General features: G+C 50.1%; 2 protein-coding genes across 2 annotated transcripts; one reads left to right on the top strand and one right to left on the bottom strand.

Annotated features, from left to right (window-relative positions):
* Positions 1–7,044: 7,044 nt before the first annotated feature.
* Positions 7,045–8,004, bottom strand: LOC309684417 (olfactory receptor 8A1-like; the record flags this gene model as incomplete). Its single annotated transcript, XM_082500339.1, has 1 exon — positions 7,045–8,004. One exon carries the CDS (start codon positions 8,002–8,004, stop codon positions 7,045–7,047), a length of 960 nt encoding a protein of 319 aa, XP_082356465.1.
* An 8,345-nt stretch (positions 8,005–16,349) lies between these two features.
* On the top strand, positions 16,350–17,285 carry LOC309684385 (olfactory receptor 6E1-like; the record flags this gene model as incomplete). The annotated part of the gene is made up of 1 exon (XM_082500309.1): positions 16,350–17,285. The coding sequence occupies one exon, from the start codon at positions 16,350–16,352 to the stop codon at positions 17,283–17,285; it is 936 nt and encodes a 311-aa protein (XP_082356435.1).
* Positions 17,286–19,639: the final 2,354 nt, after the last annotated feature.

Below are 19,639 nucleotides of genomic sequence, written 5' to 3'. Positions count from 1 at the left end.
TTGCTGCCTCTGGGCAGGGGGACCTGTCCAAGGAGGAAAAGGCAGTGACAAACTGGGAGAGACTTCTCTGAGGAAATCCCCATGCCACTCCTCACAGAAATCCCCCTCCCACAGCTGAATGAGGAATGACCCAGCTCATTCCCAACCCCACAAACTCAGTGACACTCTCTCTTATCAGGTAAAATACTGCTTCGACACCTACTTTCCATGAGGGCACCTCTGGGGCAGGAGTCAGAGGCAGAGTCAGAGGCAGAAGAGAAGCTGACCCACACCTCCTCCCAACTCCTGAGATGCAGAGTTCAATAGAGGGGTGGGGAAACAAGGAGAAATGCGTCTGTGCTCTGAAAAAAGGAAGCGAGGAGAGGGAGTCAGACAGGCGTGCAGTGAAGCCTTCTCCTCAGTGACAGTGTCTCCAGACAGAGACACTGCAGGGCACTTGCTTTTATGTTGTGCATCACTTGTAGGACAATCACACATCTCCTTGACTGCAGGTGCAGCTGCCGAGAAGGCATCTCGGGCTCTGGACCCACTGGCTGTGGGGCGGGTGTGAGAGGAGAGCAGAGGCTTCCTGCCGAGAAGTTGTCTGAAGGTCATGGGGTGGCCGGAGGTGCCAGGATCCCCCCTGCCTGGGCACTTCTGGCAGCAGCTCCCTCTCTGTCCCTGCCTATGTCTGGGCTGCCAGGAGCTGCCCCTGCCTGGAGCTGCTTCTCTGCCCCCGGGTCTCCTCCCTGCCAGTGCCCCACACCCGCTGTGTGCTCAGCTCTGCCCTGCAGACCCCTCCTGGCAGCACAGCGCTGCCCGGGGGCATCTCTGGGTGTGCGGGGGCTCAGGAGGGGTTCAGGGAAGTGCTAACGAGAATGGGGGTCTCTGTGCCTTCTTCGTAAAGGAGAAATCCATTCCCACCTCCCACTGCCCACCCAGCACCCGAGAGGAGAAATCCCACAGCACAGACTTGTTCCCTTTCAGGGGAAAGGTGCCTCGATGTCCTTCTTCAAAAGGGCCCTCTGGAAATGTCCTGGGGGTGATGGGGATCCCGAGCAGCCCTGACCCACACGGGTCCATCTCAGCAACAGAAGGCATCTGCCTTGCTGGCAGTCACTCCTTCCACCCACTGCTTCTCCCCACAGAAGCTCCGTGGGAGCTCCCCGGGCAGGCGGAGAGCTGACCCTGGCAGAGTCCCTGCCCCGGCACACAGCCCCTGGGGTGCAAGGACCCTGATGGCAAGGACAGCCCTGCCCACCCCTGCCTGCACACCCCTACGCACACCTCCACAACCATCCCCGGCAGAAGGCAGCCCTCGGGCCCTGTCCCTCTCACTGGGCAGCAGGGAAGCCCTGCTCTGGAGCACATCCTCCTCCTCTACAGCACAGAAACTGAGAGAGTCCTCCTGACAGAGCCCAGCAGCTCTCAGATGGACCAGCTTGAGGAGATCCCTCCAGGAACTGGAGCTGCATTGCCCGGCACCCCAAGACTTACCACGCAGAAGCTGGTGAATATTTCTGCCCCAGTGAGCTCTCAGCACCCCCCACTCCCAACTGCCTTTAAGCTCTCTCTGCCTCGCAGGTCTCCCCTCTGCAGGCAGTGCCCCCAGCCCTGCTCCTGGGCAGAGCTGTCTCTCTGCAGCGCTGCCCACTTGCCAGGACCTCCCTCCGGCCCAGCAGCCCAGCCCAGCTCAGCAGCAGAGGACCAGCCCACGGTGCCACTCTCTCTGTCCCCTCTGGGCTCCTCCTTGGAGGTGTCCCTGGGGCTCCAGGGGAACCACCTGTGAAAAAGGCTGATGCAATCTCTGATGTTCCCTCCCTCAGCTGTGCAGAGACACTTACTTCCATCTGTGTCATTTCTCCCAGCTGAAGAAGAGCTGGGCACGAGTACCTCCTCTTCTTGTCCCATCAGTAGCACACACACTGTCTTGGACTCTTGGTACCAGGAGTCCTTATGGCAAGTCACCGCTTGCCTGGTGCCACAGCTGGGGAGGCTTCAGCCCAAACGTGCAGCAATGATCTCAGCCAGGGGCACAGACAGGACGAGCTGGAGCCGTTCCTGTGGTAGACAGAGCTGTGACATTGTGCAAGAGCTCAGTCCAGCTGGTCTTCAAGGACTCAAGCTTAGCTGCAGTCCAGATGGCAATTCAATCTAACCCTGAAAGGCAATTCAAGGGCACCAGAATGAGTGTTTACTCCTTCAGGAACAGTTCAAGGAGAAACAAAGCCACTGTGTGGCCACTGCTGAGTTTCATAAGAACAGGTGTTGATAGATCTGAAATACTCCATGTACTCTTCGCCTCAGTCTGCCCCAGCAAGGTCTCCCAGGCCTCGGGCTCAAGGATGGAACCTGCAGGAGAACCACCAGCAACGGCTGGGGTCAAGTCCTCGAGCAAACACAATCCTTACCAGTCTATGGACAGGAGAGGTGGAAACTGAGGGAGCTGAGAGGGCAGCCAGTGTCACAGTGGTCACTCTGCTTTGTCTTTGGAAGATCACGGAGACTGGGGGAATTGTCTGCTCACTGGCAGCGCCCAAAACGTGCATGCCCCAAAGAATTAGCAGGGGAGCTGAAGGCTGTGCCCCAGAGCATGTCCACTCAGGGACTTCTTCTGTGTGTTTGAAACAGAAGGTGACGGGATTTACCCAAAGCAGATCGCACCTGGCCATCCTCTTTGCTTTCTGTGCTGAAAGGACAGGATTGCTGGGCAGAGAGAGCGGTAACTTTTACTGGGAAGTCAGAAAGGCATTCAGCATCACCCCCAGCTTGTTTCTAACTGAGGACAGTAGAATCTGCATGGGTAGATAAGCAGGTGGGTAAAATACGATCTGAATTGCTGGGCTTAGAGGCTCGTGGTTCCTGTGTGGTACTGTGCCTGGAGGTATCTCACCAGTAGGGTCCTGCAGGGGTCGATATCATAACCTGCCCTGTTTGAAATGTTTATAATGACCTGGAGGACATAAGAGTGAAAACTGAGTAGGAGGGTGGTGTTGCACTGCAGCGGGACCCTCCCAGAGGATCTTTGATCTCCATGTTTGGAGGTTTTCAGGTTTCAGCTCCACAGTCACAACCGACCAGAGTCTGAGGTTGGCTATTTCCCACCCTTTGGTGGGAGCCTGGACCAGAGACCCCAGCAAACCCTTTCCCTACAGCCCTTCCCTGAGCCTGGATGTGAGGGTGGCTACAGCAGATGCTCATGGGACAATTCAGGGTGGAACTGTCCTGTGATCAGTGGGTCTCTACTTCGACCTTTAGTTCCAAGCAGGGCTAGCTCTGAGGTCGAGCAGGTTGCTCAAGACACAGCAGCGTCCCAGTGCAGAGTCTGCACACGAGAGCCACACATCAAAGACGCCATTACAGACACGGGGACAAGGCATTTGACCAGCTTGTTGAACCCAGAAATCGGTATGCCATGCCTCCTGAGATTCCCACAAGCACCTAAGATTTTGTCCAGGGAAGTGGGGAAGTGTGATTCCTCTTTCAGTGTCCTGCCTGTCTCCGGCCCCATGTGGTGCTTTAGGATGTGAAGAGAATCAAACCCAACCTTTGGACTAGATTAGTTTCATTTTCCATGCTGGAATGCGGGGCAGATGAAGGCAGCTCTGAGCTCTCTGCTGCACAGCTCGGACTTCCGAGAATGGAAACACAGGTAATCTTCTGGTGTGATCACCGATTTGCCTGTCTTTGTGCCTTTTCACTAACCTGGGATCTTTCCATCGGCCTGAGAAACTACTCCCCTATTCCACCTCCCTCTCTTCATAAAAGGAGGGAACAAAGATATGGAGCATGGATGACTTAAGGACACTACTGTAATCTTTACATTATAAGAGAGAGAAAAGATAGTACAACTAATTCCAAACTATCCTTGAGATGCATTCTGATTCTTCCTTCTTTCCAAAACTCAGCCACCTTAGATCTTGAAAGGACTGCCTCAAATCTCTCCAACTAAAATCCCACAAGCCTTCTCTCAGAGAAGGTCTTTTAACCCAGGACAACTCTGTCCGTCACTTCTGCCCTATGCCCAAACTCAGTTTTGCAGTTGGGCGAAGTCAAGGTACTCCCTTGAAACATCTTCCCTACAAAAGTTGTCTTCTCTTCATGCTGATCCCACTTATATGGCCTCATGTTATGTACAGCTCCATCCTCCTCTTGCAGAGCTCCACTGGGTGACCAGTTTTCCGTTTCTTTCCTGCCCATTCACCTTCACAACCTTTTTGTATTTTATGCGTAACAAATATTATCTGAAGCAACACATTTATTGCCCCCAGCTTCACCCATTTCCAACTGCAGGCTGAGCTATTTCTCCTCTTTGAGCAGACATTGTGCAAAGCTGCTCCAGGTATGGAAACTCACTTAAATGCAGCACGTTAATTGGGGCTCAATCAAATATAAAAAATGTATCCTGAGCTAGTTTTTCAGAGACAGTTTCAAAGTGGCAAAGCAGCTTCAAAGTGTCTGAAGGAACTGGGGGTTTTTAACCTGGAGAAAAGCAGGCTGAGGGGAGACCTTATTGCTCTCTACAACTACCTGAAAGGCGGTTGTAGCCAAGTGGGGCTTGGTCTCTTCTACCAAGTAACAAGCGATAGGACAAGAGGAATTGGGCTCGAGTTGCACTGGGGGAGGTTTACATTAGACATTAGGAAAAACGTCTTGACTGAGAGGATTATCAAGCATTAGACCAGGCTACCCGGGAAGGGGTTGAGACACCATCCCTGGAGGTATTGAAAAGACATGTTGGGGTGGTGCTGAGGGACATGGTTTAGTGGTGGACCTGGTTAACAGTTGGAGTCAATGATCCTAAAGGTCCCTTCCAACCTAAACGATTCCACGATTTTATGATTCTATGATTCCATGATTTTATGATTCTATGATTCTATGATTCCATGATTCTATTCTACATAAATTCTGAGAGCCAAGTTACAAAGAAAGGGAAAAATAGGTGAAGCTGTATTTTCTAGACTCACTAATTCTCTGTCAGTAAAGAGAAGGTCCCACAGCCTGTGGCACGTTTTCATTAGTTGGCCCTATGGGAAGTTTTGTTTCTTGGGTCTCTTGGCTCGAGCCTGCTGCATTCCTATTTCCAGCAAGGGCAAAAGTTCCCGTTCAGGTATCAAACTTTTGCCCATCCTGCCCGGAGAACCAGGACAGTTGTGTCACACAACATTCAGTGTCAGAGTGAAGATGGAAAAGAAGTGTGAATTGAAATGATTTGTCCTCCAATGGAAACTCAAATCCTGAGCTGTGGACCACATTGGCTGCAGTTAGACATAAGTTACCTGAGACAAATGTGAGTTCAGACCTGGTTGGCAGAGTTTCTCACAGCCCTCACTGAGGAGAGCAGGGTGTTGCGAGAGGGGAGCACATATCTGTTCCCCAAATCCCAAGGTAGTGCCCAAACCATCTTTCCCTTGGCCTCTGGCATCTCATGCCTTGAGATGCAAGAAATGCGGGGCCTTCTGTCAGTAATCCTCCAACAATCCTTCAGGAGGTTGACTTCCCTATCAGTATCTAAAAAATGTAACACCCTCCCCCAAAATTAAACAAAAGCCCAACCAATCACAAAAAAACAATCCAAAGTCACCCACAAACATTAATCTGCCTAAATCTAAATGCAGCAGTTTGCATCTTGGACAGCTGCTCTGGGCAGTGCCAGTGAAATCAGTATTTGCAGCGTGAGCCGTGATACCCCATCCTCAAGAACAAATCCAAAGCAGTTCAGAGGAAGGGTGGTCTTTCAAAAGTCACTGTTTGTGTCCCCAGGTGGCATGGACACTGCTGATTCCCCACTCCAGAGCGGCAGAGGCTGGAGCCCCTTTGCAGGATGGACTTCTTGCCAGGAAGCCACAGCTATGGGGGTGTCTCACCTGGTTCTTACTGTCCCTTAGCTCAGCATCCATTTCCGTGTATTTCACTCTTTTCTATGTCTACTCTTTCTACATGTCGGAATGACAGAAAAGCAAACATTTCCTAAAAGTTTGTCATAATGTCCTTGCTATAGACAAGAAGCCCATCAACCCTGGAGGCAGCCAAGAACATTGCCATGAGCACCAAGAAGATCCAAGAAGCTCAAGGCCTCTTCTGAAGGGCAGCAAATTCTTGCAACTGTGATTTGAGCCTGGAAGTGGGAAGGAATTTTCGTCTGTGCTTGGAGGAGGAATAAGCGTGTTGTGGCAGTATGTCAGGGCCGAAGGCCCTTGCGCAAATCAGGGATGATGGAGACATTTCCATCTTGTGTGCATGCCTCAGGGCAGGAAATGGGGCATGCCCGCTGCTGGGGGTGTGTGTACTCAGTCAAGCCTCAGGAGCTGACCTTGTTCTCTCATGCAAGAAAGAAGAAAACAGGAGGACTGAGTTTGCCATACCTCAGTCAGCCAGTGGGAAACAAAAAAGTAAAGATATTGGGAGAGGAGGGTTGGAGAGGGGGAGGCAGATTAGGAGAAGGAAAGAGGGGGGAAAGTCATGATTGCTGTGTTAAAACATTGGGAAGCCAAGACCCAGCTTGTTTGCCTGTCTTCTGAAGATGGATCTTGGTTTTTCTTTCGGGGGGGTGACCCTGTCAGACTAGCTGTCACAGTTGTCCTCTGCTAGGAAGCCCAGAGAACACGAGGGCTGGCATGCATCTACTGGAATTTAGACGTGTCCACTAGCGGGGCTTGATTCAGCTGCCCACTTCTCACTGCCAATAGGGAGGTGCCCTGAGGAGTCCCAGGCATGCAAGAATGGCAGCCCTCAGCTTGGCTGGGTAACGGAAGAGGAAACAGAATGTTTAGCGTAAGTTTTCTCCCACTCCTGGGCAGGTGTGGCATTTCACAGCTCCCGCCTGCAGGATCACAATCGTGTTTACTTTAAAGAAGGAAGCAAGCCAGGGAAGATTTGACACTCTTCAACACCGGACCTGTATTTCTTTAAGACACAAATTCATCTCTCCCACTTCTCATTCCACAACCAGTCCACAGATTCTGCACTTCTAAAGATAGACCTGGGACACAAAATATGCACTTAGGAATTGTCCATGCTTGGTCAAAGGAGACCCACAACCTGTGTCTTCCTGGTGGATCTCAACTAGTATGAGCTCTCGACGCAGGCCACAGTTTTTCTGAGTGCATTTCCTAGAGCCCCCTTGACCTCCCTGTTCCGCAGGCTGTAGAGGAGAGGATTGACCATGGGCGTGAGGATGGTGTAGAAAAAGGAGAGCACTTGATTGAGCTGCCTCAGTGAGGCTGTCCTGGGTATCATATAGACAACGACGAGGGTGCCATAGAAAACAGTGACCACCATGAGGTGAGAGGAGCAGGTGGAGAAGGCCTTCTGCCTCCCCATGGTGGTCGGAATCCTCAGGATCGCAGCTATGATGCAGATGTAGGATACCAAAGTGACTACAAACGGGACGACTACATCCAGAAAACAGATTATGAAAGTCACCAGTCTAAGCACGGTGGTGTCACTGCAGGCGAGCTCTAGCAACGGGGCAAAATCACAGAAGAAGTGATCAATTGCATTGGGACCACAGAAGTGTAACTTGGAAAATTGTCCAGTGACTATGGTAGACATCAGTAATCCTGCTAGCCAGGACCCAGCCGCCAGCTGGAGACAGAGCTTCCAGTTCATGAGGCTTGCATAGAGCAGGGGTTGACATATGACCAAGTACCGATCATAGGACATGGTGGCCAGCAGGTAGCACTCAGCACCTGCAAAACAGCCAAAGAAAAAGAACTGCGTCATGCAGCCTTGAGCAGAAATGGTTCTGTCCCTGGTTAGGAAGCTGGCCAGCAGCCTGGGCAGGATAGTGGAGGTATAGCAGATTTCTACACTGGATAAATTCCCCAGGAAGAAGTACATGGGAGTGTGAAGATGCCGATGTGCCACCACCAGCACAACAACGAGGATGTTGCCAAACATGGTCACCATGTAGATCATGAGAGAGAGGATGAAGAGAGGCACCTGAAGCTTGGGGACGTTACTCAATCCCAGCAGGAGGAACACCACTGGTGAGGTCTGGTTGTCCCATTCTTCTTTCTCCATGAGGTGCTGTAGGACTTTCTTTTCCCCATGAGGCAGGAAGGGAACCTGGGGAAGGGCATGTGTTTCTGTGATTTTTGTGAAAATGAACTGGGAAGAAGTCACTGCCAGAGACAACATGGAGGTTTTCCCCCATTTGACTGAATTCCGACTTGGTTTAGGGGCATCATTCCTGGCGAAAGGGCAAGAAAAGGTTCTTTGAGAGGGCCAAACTGCTCTTCTTTGAAGAATCTCCTTTGATTAGAGAGGTGAGTTGCCGCATCGAGGTGCCTATTTCTGTGGAATGAAAGAGAATGTTCATTTGATCATATTAGATTGTGATGCGTGAAGTTATTGCCAGGAGTACCCAGCATAGGTTTTAGCCAAATTTCAAGCAACAGAAAGATGGGCCAGAGAGGAAAACTCCATCATGCAAAAAAGCCTTTAGGGGAACGCATCGTGCCATAGACAGCTTCTTTCCACTGAGGAAGAATGGACACCGAAGAGGGCTAGAGGTCTCAACTCCCTGAAACATTTGCTTTCTGATGACGCAATTCTGTCCCTGGACAGGCCATCTCTTTCCACTGACCAAGAGTGTCCAGGACTTACTAGCTTGGTAGCTGAAGGCACTGCAAAGGGTCTGTTAGCCAGGACACTCACAAGCAGATATGAACTTGGGAGAGAAGGGTGGGAAAAACGGGATTCCAGAGAAGAGGTACCTGAGGTTCTAAGCCAAATGAGGAAAAGTGATGTTGCACAAGGAGGAGGCAAAAAAGACAGGGGTGACGATCATTTGCTGGACATCTCTTCCTCCTCACCTTACATTTCTGGGTGCATTTGGGCTGCCTCCCTGCAGCAGCGCAGCACCTGGACCTCAGCATTGCCACCTGAGTGCTCAGGGCTCCCTGTTCAGCACTGCAATGAAGACACAAGAGTGTCCTGGGGGTGAGTGGGGGCTGAGGCGGTGCAGGATCCTCATGAAGCACAGGTTTCCAGTAAATTCCTGATACACACCTGGTTGCCTGCCCAGGGAACGCCTGTGGCTGAAAGAGAAAGCCCACACCACCTCTCCGGGCTTCCATAACACTCGGGTCAGACAAAACACTGTCCCTGATGATGCTCTGCCTCAAACTTCACACATTTTACAGAGTTGGAGATGGCCAAGGCAGGCACCTGGACAGCCCAGAGAGTTCCTGGGATGGAGGAGCCCTTTGACTCAGTGAGTTAGTGCACCTACACTGGGATGCGTTGTTCCAGAAGGTGCTTCCATGGGGAGGGTGCCCCAGAGCCAGTGCTCTCAGTAAATCACACCCCATGTGGATGGCTGAGAGACAGCTGTGAGAGAGCTGAGGCATTGAGGTGAAACCCTAAGACACAAGCAAGATGGAGAAAGAGACAGAGAGAGAATAAGAGTTGAGACATTAAAGGACGTGTGTTGGCACGCTGGCCCCATACCCTCCTCTCCAACCTCTTCATGTCCACGGAGGTGTCCGAGTGCCCATCAGCTGATGCCCCGCAGCTCTGTCTCTGCACTGACAACCACGCTGCCTCTATCTGTTCAGTGGTGTCAAGGACCCAGGGAGGGTATCCAGAGGAAAGAGTGAGCTGGAAGAAGAAGACATGCAGGACAGGGCTGTACCAAGACACATGGCCCCACTTCTACTGGCCGCTGTGCAAAGAGCCATTGGCACATTAATGACACCCACCTCAGCAAACCCAGCACCTACCTGTAGTCCCCAGCAGGATGTCACAGCCCTTCCTCTGAGGGGAATGGAGCATGAAAGGCAAGGTCGGGGGCTATCTCCTGCCTCTTCTCCATTCCACCCTCCCCTTTCCAATTCTGCCTGCAGACCCTGACCCATGACTTAGTCACTGCTCTGTCCTTGCACTCACCTGTCACCATCTCCTTCTGAGAGTCTTCAGCAGCACCTGAATATCCCCTTCTCTGCAGTGCCTCCCGGGTTTATAGAAGAGGCTCCTGAAGGTTCCTGCTGCAGCTCAACTCTCTGTGTCACAGAAAGTGAGCCCTGTGCAAGTGAAGCCCTGGGGGGATGAAAGCCCTGAGCTGCCCTCCCTTGGACCTCTGTGCTCTTCGGAGGCGGGGAAACAAGCTGGGGAATGAGCCGTGATCTCTTCCAGCTCACGGAGCAGAACTATAATGAGATGCTCCTCACAGCTTCTCCTTCTAGACTCCACGAATGGTTGTTGGGGAGGAAGGAGTGATTTCCTCCAAGCTAAGGAGACTGGAAATGTGGGACAGGATAAGTCCCCACAGGGGTGCCAGGCTCTGCCCTTTAAGGAGAGGGGAAACCCAAACCTTCCCCAGAGGCCAGGGTGCTTTATTTGATGTTCAATATATTCATCGATGATCTGGATGAAGGGATAGAGTGTACCATCAGCAAGTTTGCTGATGACACTAAACCGGGAGGAGTGGCTGACACGCCAGAAGGCTGTGCTGCTTTACAGCGTGACCTGGAGAGGCTGGAGAGTTGGGCAGGGAGGAACCTAATGAAATTCAACAGGGTAAATGTAGGGTACTGCATCTGGGGAGGAATAACCCCACGCATCAGTACAGGTTGGGGGCTGACCTCCTGGAGAGCAGCTGTGTGGAAAGGGACCTGGGAGTCCTGGTGGACAACAGAATGACCATGAGCCAGCAATGTGCCCTGGTGGCCACGAGGGCCAATGGCATCCTGGAGTGCATCAAAAAGAGTGTGGCCAGCAGGTCGAGGGAGGTCATCCTCCCCCTCTACTCTGCTCTGGTGAGGCCGCATCTGGAGTACTGCGTCCAGTTCTGGGCTCCCCAGTTCAAGAAGGACAGGGAACTGCTGGAGAGGGTCCAGCAAAGGGCTACGAAGATGATTAGGGGATTAGAACATCTTTCATATGAGGAAAGGCTGAGGAACTTGGGTTTCTTTAGTCTAGAGAAAAGAAGACTGAGAGGGGATCTTATTAATGCTTTCAAATACTTAAAGGGAGGATGCCAGAGGGATGGGAGGAGTCTTTTTTCAGTGGTGCCCATTGATAGAACAAGGGGTAATGGGCACAAGCTTGAACATGTTCCATCTTAACATGAGGAGGAACTTCTTCACTTTGAGGGTAGTAGAGCACTGGAACAGGCTGCCCAGAGAGGTTGTGCAGTCTCCCTCTCTGGAGATGTTGAAAACCCGCCTGGACGCTGTCCTGTGCAACCTGTTGTATGTGACCCTGCTCTGGCAGGGGGGGTTGGACTAGATGACCTCCATAAGTCCCTTCCAACCCTGACTATTCGGTGATTCTGTGATTCTGTGGTGGGGGCTAAAGTGAGCTCAGCTGCTGATCTAGAGTGACAGTTAGGACTCCACCCTCCTAGAGGAATGGTGCACAGGGTTCTGCTTGGCTCCAGCTTTAGGATAAGGGAGCTGACTTAGGTTCAGCTCTGCTGACTTGCTCCTCATGACAGGTGGACCCCTCAGGTCTCTCCTCTGAGTGCAAAGGGAGAGAAGGACCCTGAGACATCATTTAGGGTAGCAACTGCACAGAGCATTGTCTCCAGTGGAGTCAGACTTGGTGGTCAGAGCTGTGGCCCAGTAGGGTCTTGAAAACTTCAAAGAGTGGACATTCCATAGCCTGCCTGGACAACTTGTTCCAATGTCTGTCTGTCTGATGTTCTTCCTGTTCCAGGTCAGAATCTCCCGTTTCAGGTTATAGAATCATAGACTTCTAGGATGGTTAGAGTTGGAAGGGACCTTAAAAATCATCTTGTTCCAACCCCCTGCCATGGGCACCTTCCACCAGTCCAAGTTGCTCAAAGCCCCATCCAGCCTGGCCTTGAACACCTCAAGGGATGGAACAGCCACAGCTTCTCTGGGCAACCTGTGCCAGTGTCTCACCACCCTCAGAGCGAAGAATTTCTTTTCCCATATCCAATCTAAATCTCCCCTTTTCCAGTTTGAAGCCATTCCCCCTCGTCCTATCACTACATGCCCTTGTAAAAAGTCCCTCTCCAGCTTTCTTGTAGGTCCCCTTTAAGTACTGAAAGGCCACTGTAAGGTCTCCCTGGAGCCTTCTCTTCTGCAGACTGAAGAACCCCAACTCTCTCAGCCTCTCTTCATAAGAGAGGTCTCCATCCACTTGCATCATAAGAATGGAACCATGTAGTTACCAAGGCTAATGGTTTCTTCACAAGCAGAGTCCTTTTGTAACTGTAAGGTTGTAGCCGTTCCTGGTGGGGGTCTCTGCAGATCCATCTCTGATCACACATGAAGCCTTGCTCCAGATGTGCCCCAGCTGTTGGTGGCTTTCGATGTGTGTGAGGCCAGAGCGGGGGGATGAGGGGCCCATGAGCAGCCCTCCCTCGGCATATCCCACCACCCTTCAGGCACACTAGCTGAAGGGGGGTTTAGCAGGTGGGTGGGACAAGACAATCTCCAGAGACCCCCTCCAAAACCCTACCCGTGTGATCCTGGGATTCTGTGAGTGATCTGGTTTGAGCCAGTGCACCTGAAGGAATTTTTTCCTGGATGATATTTACGTTCACTCTTGGCTCTAGTTAAGGTCTGACCCACGCTTTAACTCCAGATGAGCTTTTCTGTCAAAAACAAGAGCATTTTTCCTTTCCCACTTGGGTTCTGATAGTGACTCCCAGACACCTTGGCCACCTTTTTCCTCTACAAGACAGCTTGCTTCCAGACACTGCTCCCCTGACTGAAGGGAGCTGAGGGTCCTCACTGGTGCCTACCTGAGGCTGGTGGCAGCTGAAGAAGTGTGTCCTGATCAACCTGTGCAGGTACAGTCTGGAAAGTCAGGCCAGGCAAGGAGTCAGAGCCCATTTTGCCAAGTTGTACCATGCTGCTCCTCCAGGAGTTCCTCAGCTCTTGCAACGTTGAGGTCTATGGTCAGCACGGCCCAGTGAGCCTTGTGCAGAGGGCAGGAGAGAGCCAGTCAGCTTTCTCCAGCCCATGAGTCTCTCTAGGAGAAGACCCAGGTCTGCCTTAGGCACTGGTTCTATCCAGCTGCTGGACCCTGGTCTTCATGGTCTCCTCATTGCCTGCACCCAGGCACTGGAGTCCAGGATGTTTGCAGCCCTGCTCCAGTTGCTGGAAGACAGACCTCGTATCCTCCTCACCGGTGATTCCAGCTTGAAGTTCACTGCCATTCACACATGCCCACTAAGAACAGAGGATGCGCCCGCACAGAAGGTAGTTGGAAATCGGCTCCAATGAGAACACGGGACACAGGCTACTGCAGGGCTCCATCAGAGAAGCCTGCTGACTAGAAACCTGTTTCCACTCACACGGTCCCTTTTTTCCCCATTGCTCTGTTTTCCTATTTTGTTGCCAAACCACTTTCCTGCTGGTTCTGTTTTCCTTTACACTCAAAAGGAGTTTTCCAGGGCTACACACAACAGGGACTTATGTGAGAGTCCCGATTTCAGGATGTATATAGCAATACACAGATTATGGTGCTGTAGGCATCCTAGTCAAGGGAGGGCTTAAACGGAAATTGCAAGGAGACTTTTGCAATGGCTGCGTGGGTCTGTAGAAGAGATGCTTCTGAAATGATCATAGAATCATAGAGTGATCGAGGTTGGAAAAAGCCTTTAAGATCATCGAGTCCAACTGTTAACCAAACACTGCCATGTCCAGCAGTTAATTTTGAAGGTGACGCATTTTGGCTCATTTTGGAGCTGGTTAATTCTGAAGGTGACTCATTTTGGCTCATTTTGGAGCTGGTTAATTTTGAAGGGGGTGACTCAACTCAATCCTTTGGTTCCATGTCAATCCCCTCTCTCAGACCAGTGTCTCCTCTTGCCGATGTAGATGATGAGTTGGGAGGGTCCCTGGACCACCCAGGGGATTAATGACTGAAGTGCTCTGGCTGCACACTTGCACAGGCTTGATGCCCAGCTACACCACCATGAGAAATGTAACAGAATTCATACAGCTTTTGCCAGAAATATCAGTTCCTAGCTGGCAGTCCAGAATACCCATGCAAACCAGCAAGGCTGGAGAGGCATTTCCTGAGTCTGAAGACAAGTGGGCTGGATCAGTATTTGTTTCATGCCACTGGGTAAAAACACAGAGAAAAGCAGAATCCTTACAGAGGGCAGTTCTGGTCTCCCATTTCAAGAAGGAAGAGGAACCCCAAGAAAAGGGAAGGAAGGGTCAAAAACACAACATGGTATTAGTTACCCTTGTCATGCATTCAACTGACTGGGTACTCAAAATGGATCCTCACAACCGTACCCCATCTTTCCTGAAGACCTTTCCAGTCATTCCAGAGTGGAAAGTCCTCCTTTTCACACCGCTGCTGGTGATTTATCTGCTCACTGTCACGGGGAATGCAGTCACCATTGCCGTCATTTGACTCTGCTGCTAGTACCACACCCCCATGGATCCCTTCCTCAGCACCTTGTCCTTCTTGGCCATTTGGTTCACTTTGGTCATTCCCCTAACATGTTTGGCAGTCTCTGTGGCTGCTTACAAGTCACAGACCTTCTCCTCTGTCTTCCTGGGCCCAGCTGAGTTTAACCTATGTGTTGTGATGTGTTTCCTTTGCTGCAGTGCCATTTGCAACCCCTCATACTATTCTGTCCTTACGAACTCCTGGTTGTGCTCCATGCTTATCTTTAGCTGCTGGGCAATGACAACTCTATCCATGCTCAGCCCACCAACTTGTATGCCATCGGACCCTCTGTGCCCGGTGTAGAGACTGCTTCTTCTGCGGCATTGTCCCTTTGCCGGGAGCAGCCCGCGTGGGCACCAGCTACTATGAAACATGAGCGTTGCTCTCTCCTCTTATTTTCAGATAATTTAGGTGTCACCCAACAGATTAAGAACACACAACCCTTTGGGTGTTTGAACTGACCCAGAAAATGGAAACTGGGACTGTGACCTCTGTTGCACTGACTCACTATGCTCATCCTGCTGTAGGTGACTGAGCCTGAGCCGCATCCAGCCAGTGGTTTAACCTCAGAAAGTTTTCCAGGCAAAGCCAGTGCAGAAATTCCCCTGTGCCAGACTAGAGGCAAAGAACAAGCTGGGCGATTGGGTTCTAAGACAAGCCTGAGCCCCAGGCTCAAATGTCCATGCAAGCATGGGGCACCGCCCTATACTGAACTTCCCATTTTACTCCTTGGGTGAGTGCTACCCATTCTGCCCTGGGACAGAGCCTGCGGGGACAACACAGGCTGTGGAGAAGCTTTGCATCCCTGCTTCAAACCCACCATCTCCTTCCGTCCCTCTCCTCCCCTTGCATTTTGAATCATCCTAACTTTGGGGGTCATCTGCTCTGCTTCTTTCTATGTCTAAAAGCAAGTGCAAAGATGAAGGGGAAAACATCAGTCTTCATTGCATGTATTTTTTCTTGTGCTTCCTTCTGTTAGATGTGTATTTTGATGTAAAAAAAAAACAACAGTAAGTTAATGAGTCAGAGATTTGAGACTTGAATAATGAGTTTCATGTACTTTGTTGCAGGTGCCTATGAGAACTTGCTTCCCCAAGGCTCCCTCTACAGTCAATGGAGACACGAGAAAATGCTAGAGGCTGGGTCCTCCCAACCCATAACTGGCATGCCAAAGAAAGATTACAAATCTCTTCCAGACACTCTTCTCTCGCCCTGCATTTAGGTCAGGACATTTGGTAGTAATAGCAATGAGCCGCTGTTTGGAAACCACTGCATTTCGGCACAGACGAATGTCAGAGGAGACCGTGTGACAGAGTGTGTGGAACCATGGTAAATTTCAATCATTATTTAGAATACTGAAGAAGACAAGTTCTATGTGGTCCCTATTCCACCCCCTCCCCCTTTCCGGAAGAAAGCAAGAAGAGAGCAAGAATCTGTGGAGGAGAGCAGGGGATTACAAAAGAGGTGCTTGATATTACTTGGTTTGAAATCAACAAATCCTCAGGGATTCCTAGCCCAAAAAGGCAAGTACTGAAAAGTACAAAAAAGAGCTTTCAACATACACATTTGATTTGATTTGATTTGATTTGATTTGATGTTTAACATTTGTGCAATAGAAGAGATGAGTTTGGCACATAGGTATGACAGATGTTTGCAATAGGTCTGAGTGAATTTGGAATTTCCCAGGAATGGGCTGAAATGGCTAAAAGCCTCTTTAAAATCTTCTGTTCTGCAGAAAGAACCCTTTGTGAGTGTTTGAAAAAGGTAGAAAGAAGATGACAAATACTCTGGGGACTGAAATGTAAAACATAAAAGCCAGGGTGTGAGAAATGCTTGGAGGACTATCTCTGTGTTCTATAGGAAGACTGCAGGAAAGGAAAGAAGTAGAAGAGGAAGGACAGACCTTGTCATCCAGACCATGAAATTATCACACTTGGCTTTGTGCCGTGTTCCTGTCTCGGCAGGATGAACTGAAATTCAGCATGGGACCAGAAAATGAAACTGCAGTTACTGAGTTCATCCTCGAGGGTTTCTCGGGGCTTGATCAAAGACTACAGCTATTTCTCTCTCTGGTCCTTCTGCTCATATACCTGACAACAGTGATGGGGAACACAACCATCATTTTCCTCGTGTGTGTGGATCACCGCCTGCAAACCCCCATGTACTTTTTCATCAGCAACCTGTCCTTCCTGGAAATATGGTTTACGTCCTCCACGAGCATCAAATTGTTTGTGATCCTGGGTTCTGGTAGGAGAACAATCTCACTAAGCAGCTGCTTTGCCCAATCCTATTTCTATTTTGCCCTGGGCTGTACAGAGTTTGTTCTACTTGTTGTCATGTCCTTTGACCGCTATGTTGCCATCTGCCAGCCTTTGCGTTACACTGCCATCATGAAGCCTCAGCTCTGCGTCCACCTGGTTCTTGCTGCTTGGGTCATGGGCATCACACTCTTGACTTACCGTCCGGTCCTCCTCTACAAGCTGACTTTCTGTGGCTCAAACAAGATCCATCATTTTTTTTGTGACAACTCCCCCTTATTCAAATTGTCCTGCTCTGACACCAGCCTGATTTGGAAAATAGACTCGGTTTTATTTTCGTTTGTCATTCTCGGTTCCTTATGTTTAACTCTGGCATTTTACATAGGCATCCTTTCCTGTATTCTACACCTCCCAGCAGCCTCCGGCAGGAAAAAAGCCTTTGCTACATGTTCTTCTCATCTCACCACCTTGGCCATTGTATACGGGAGCTGCATTGCTCTCTATGTGCATCCTTCAGGAGATGTTTCCTTGGAGGCAAACAGAATGGTAGCTTTGCTGAACACTGTCCTATACCCATTCTTAAATCCATTCATCTACAGTCTTAGAAACAAGGCTGTGACACTGGCCCTGAATGAAGCCATTGCCCGTGCAACACGATAGCTTTTCCCTCAATCACGATGCCTTTCTGGACAGCAACTCCAATGATCTGCTCTCCTATGTTAAATAATACCAATGAATATGCATATAACCACCAAACACAGATGTCTCAGGAGATTTATGTTCTCATTGGATTGATTTAGGTTGAGTGATAAGAAGCTCATCTGCAACTGAAGAAGGCACAAGCAATGTCAGGGGTGTAACTCACTTAATGTCCTGCTCCCCGACCCACCACAGCAGAGCCATCAGCTCATCAAGAGCCCATCTCCAGAAATCAAGAAGAGCACAGAGGCACAGTGGCAGATGGAAACCCCAATTACAGACTCCTGAGGAACGAACATCTCAGCTCAGCTCCTTCCAGGGTTGCCCTGGAACAGCCATCAGCCCCAGGTGTGAAACCCATCAAGAAGAATCACAGAGAGCAGCTCTCTGGATCACCATTTGGACTACGGGGATTGTTGCCTAGGGCTGTAGGACACATTATGGGTACGCTCCTTTTGATGCAGCCCAGGATGTGGTTGGCTTTCTGGGCCAGTAGTTCCCTGAGCTGCACTTTTGGCCTCCTTCAAAGTTGGGTCCAACACTTGATTGTCCTCTCTCACGAGACCTCTACAAATCCAATGACCTTTCAAAAATTATATTCCACAGAAGTATAGATCTTCCCCTGTGACTTCATTGCCACTATTCTGCCTGTTAATAAAGTGGTTTGAATGTCTCTCATCTTTCAGACCTGTATCACCTGTTTATATACAATGACCATTTCTAAACTCAGCTTTTCAGATGCAGACTGTCTCGACAAAGGCCTTTTCTATTGCACTCCACTTTTCTCCTGCCCTTCCTCTTTGGTCATTCAGATTCCTGTCACCTATCCAGCTGCTGCTTTGAGCTTCAGGGAGTTACAAGTTTGCCTGTCTTTCCGTCGTCTAATTATCTCCTTTAGCCAAGTCTGTAACTACGTTTATATCTCTCTTTTTGTACGTGTCCATCTAAAGCATTTCTGATAAGATCATCCCTTGTAGCAAAGCAACCTTATTAGAGGCAGCTTGTCCTGAGCATCTGGTTGCAGAGGGTGTTTTATTGTTTATCAAACTTGATCATGCTTTACTTTTCTCTGCTTGCAAAGAGGAAAACTCCTCCTGCGCCTGGGTGCAGCCAGGTCTCTGAGGAGCACAGGAGGGAGATGGTGCAATGGAGCTGTAACACCCCGCTGCAGACTTCAGTGGAGAAGTCTGAGGTAAGGAAAAGTGATGCAAATCCCAGTTGGCCAATGACAGGGATGGGGAGGAAGGGGAGGTGAGGAGCAAGGCTGTCCATACAGTCTCAGACCTCAGGGGACTGCTTTTCCTGGCTGTCCAGACCTCTTGAGGAGACCCTCTGCATCAATATCAACTGCTGACTGCTTCTATCACCTCTTCTATAACTGAAAAGCTAATAAAAAGAACCTTTGAAATAAATTAAAAAAATATTTTCTATTAGGTTCTCTTTAAAATCTTCCTTCTAAATTACACTAGGAAACATCTCCAATTAGCTCTATTGAAGACTTGAAGCAAATGACAGGGAGAGAAATAGCTCATTAGGACTTTCTGTACTTTAAGGAGCCCCATGATGTATTTGACCCTGACTCCATCAACCTCAGACAGTGAGAGGAGACTGAACAAAGTGCTCCAGCAGTCCAAGTCAGAAGCAAAGTACCTTGAAGCCTTGATTGGCCCCACTGAGGGTCCTTACTGCCAAAGTCTCCCCATGGGCTCGTTAGAGGAGATAACTGGAGGCTGTGGTTGCAGATAGGCAAAGGTACTGTGCAGGTGGCTGTAATGCTGAGGAACCCCTTGGTTGGTTTGATGCAGCAGAAAGGCCAACCCCTGACCCCCAGGCCCTGGGAAGGCATGTCCTGCCCCTCACTGGTGGCTCAGGGCTCTTCCTGGGGGTGGTGGGGTCTGAGGGTGAGCAAGGCCGAGTGTAGGAAAACCGCACACCACCTCCCGGCTTCCCCGAGCAATGGGGAAGAAGAAACCAAGTCCAGAGCCTCACCATAAAGTTGTGCCTGTGTTATGGTTTGAGAAACCCCTCACAATTTATGGTCCTTTAGACAATCACTCTGTCACCCGATGACCCCTGCCCATCCAGGAAGGGGAATCAGGCAAAAACCAAGCAAACACATGGGTGGAAATGTCAACAGATTTAATAGACAAAGATTGGATAATTTATATTACTAACACCAAAGAACCAATATGGATCCAGATACCAATACAAAATATACAAAGACTACACTCAGCCAACGATATCAGTCGGAAGCTGTGCACTCCCAGCAGTGGACAGTAAATGTGGGACACTGCGAGCGCTACAGCTTCGGGAGG

This window comes from Vanellus vanellus (genome assembly GCF_965231255.1).
Source record: "Vanellus vanellus genome assembly, contig: HAP1_SCAFFOLD_70, whole genome shotgun sequence".
Taxonomy (NCBI): domain Eukaryota; kingdom Metazoa; phylum Chordata; class Aves; order Charadriiformes; family Charadriidae; genus Vanellus; species Vanellus vanellus.
Note: the sequence above shows the minus strand (reverse complement) of the source record. Positions and strands in the feature narration are given on the sequence as shown.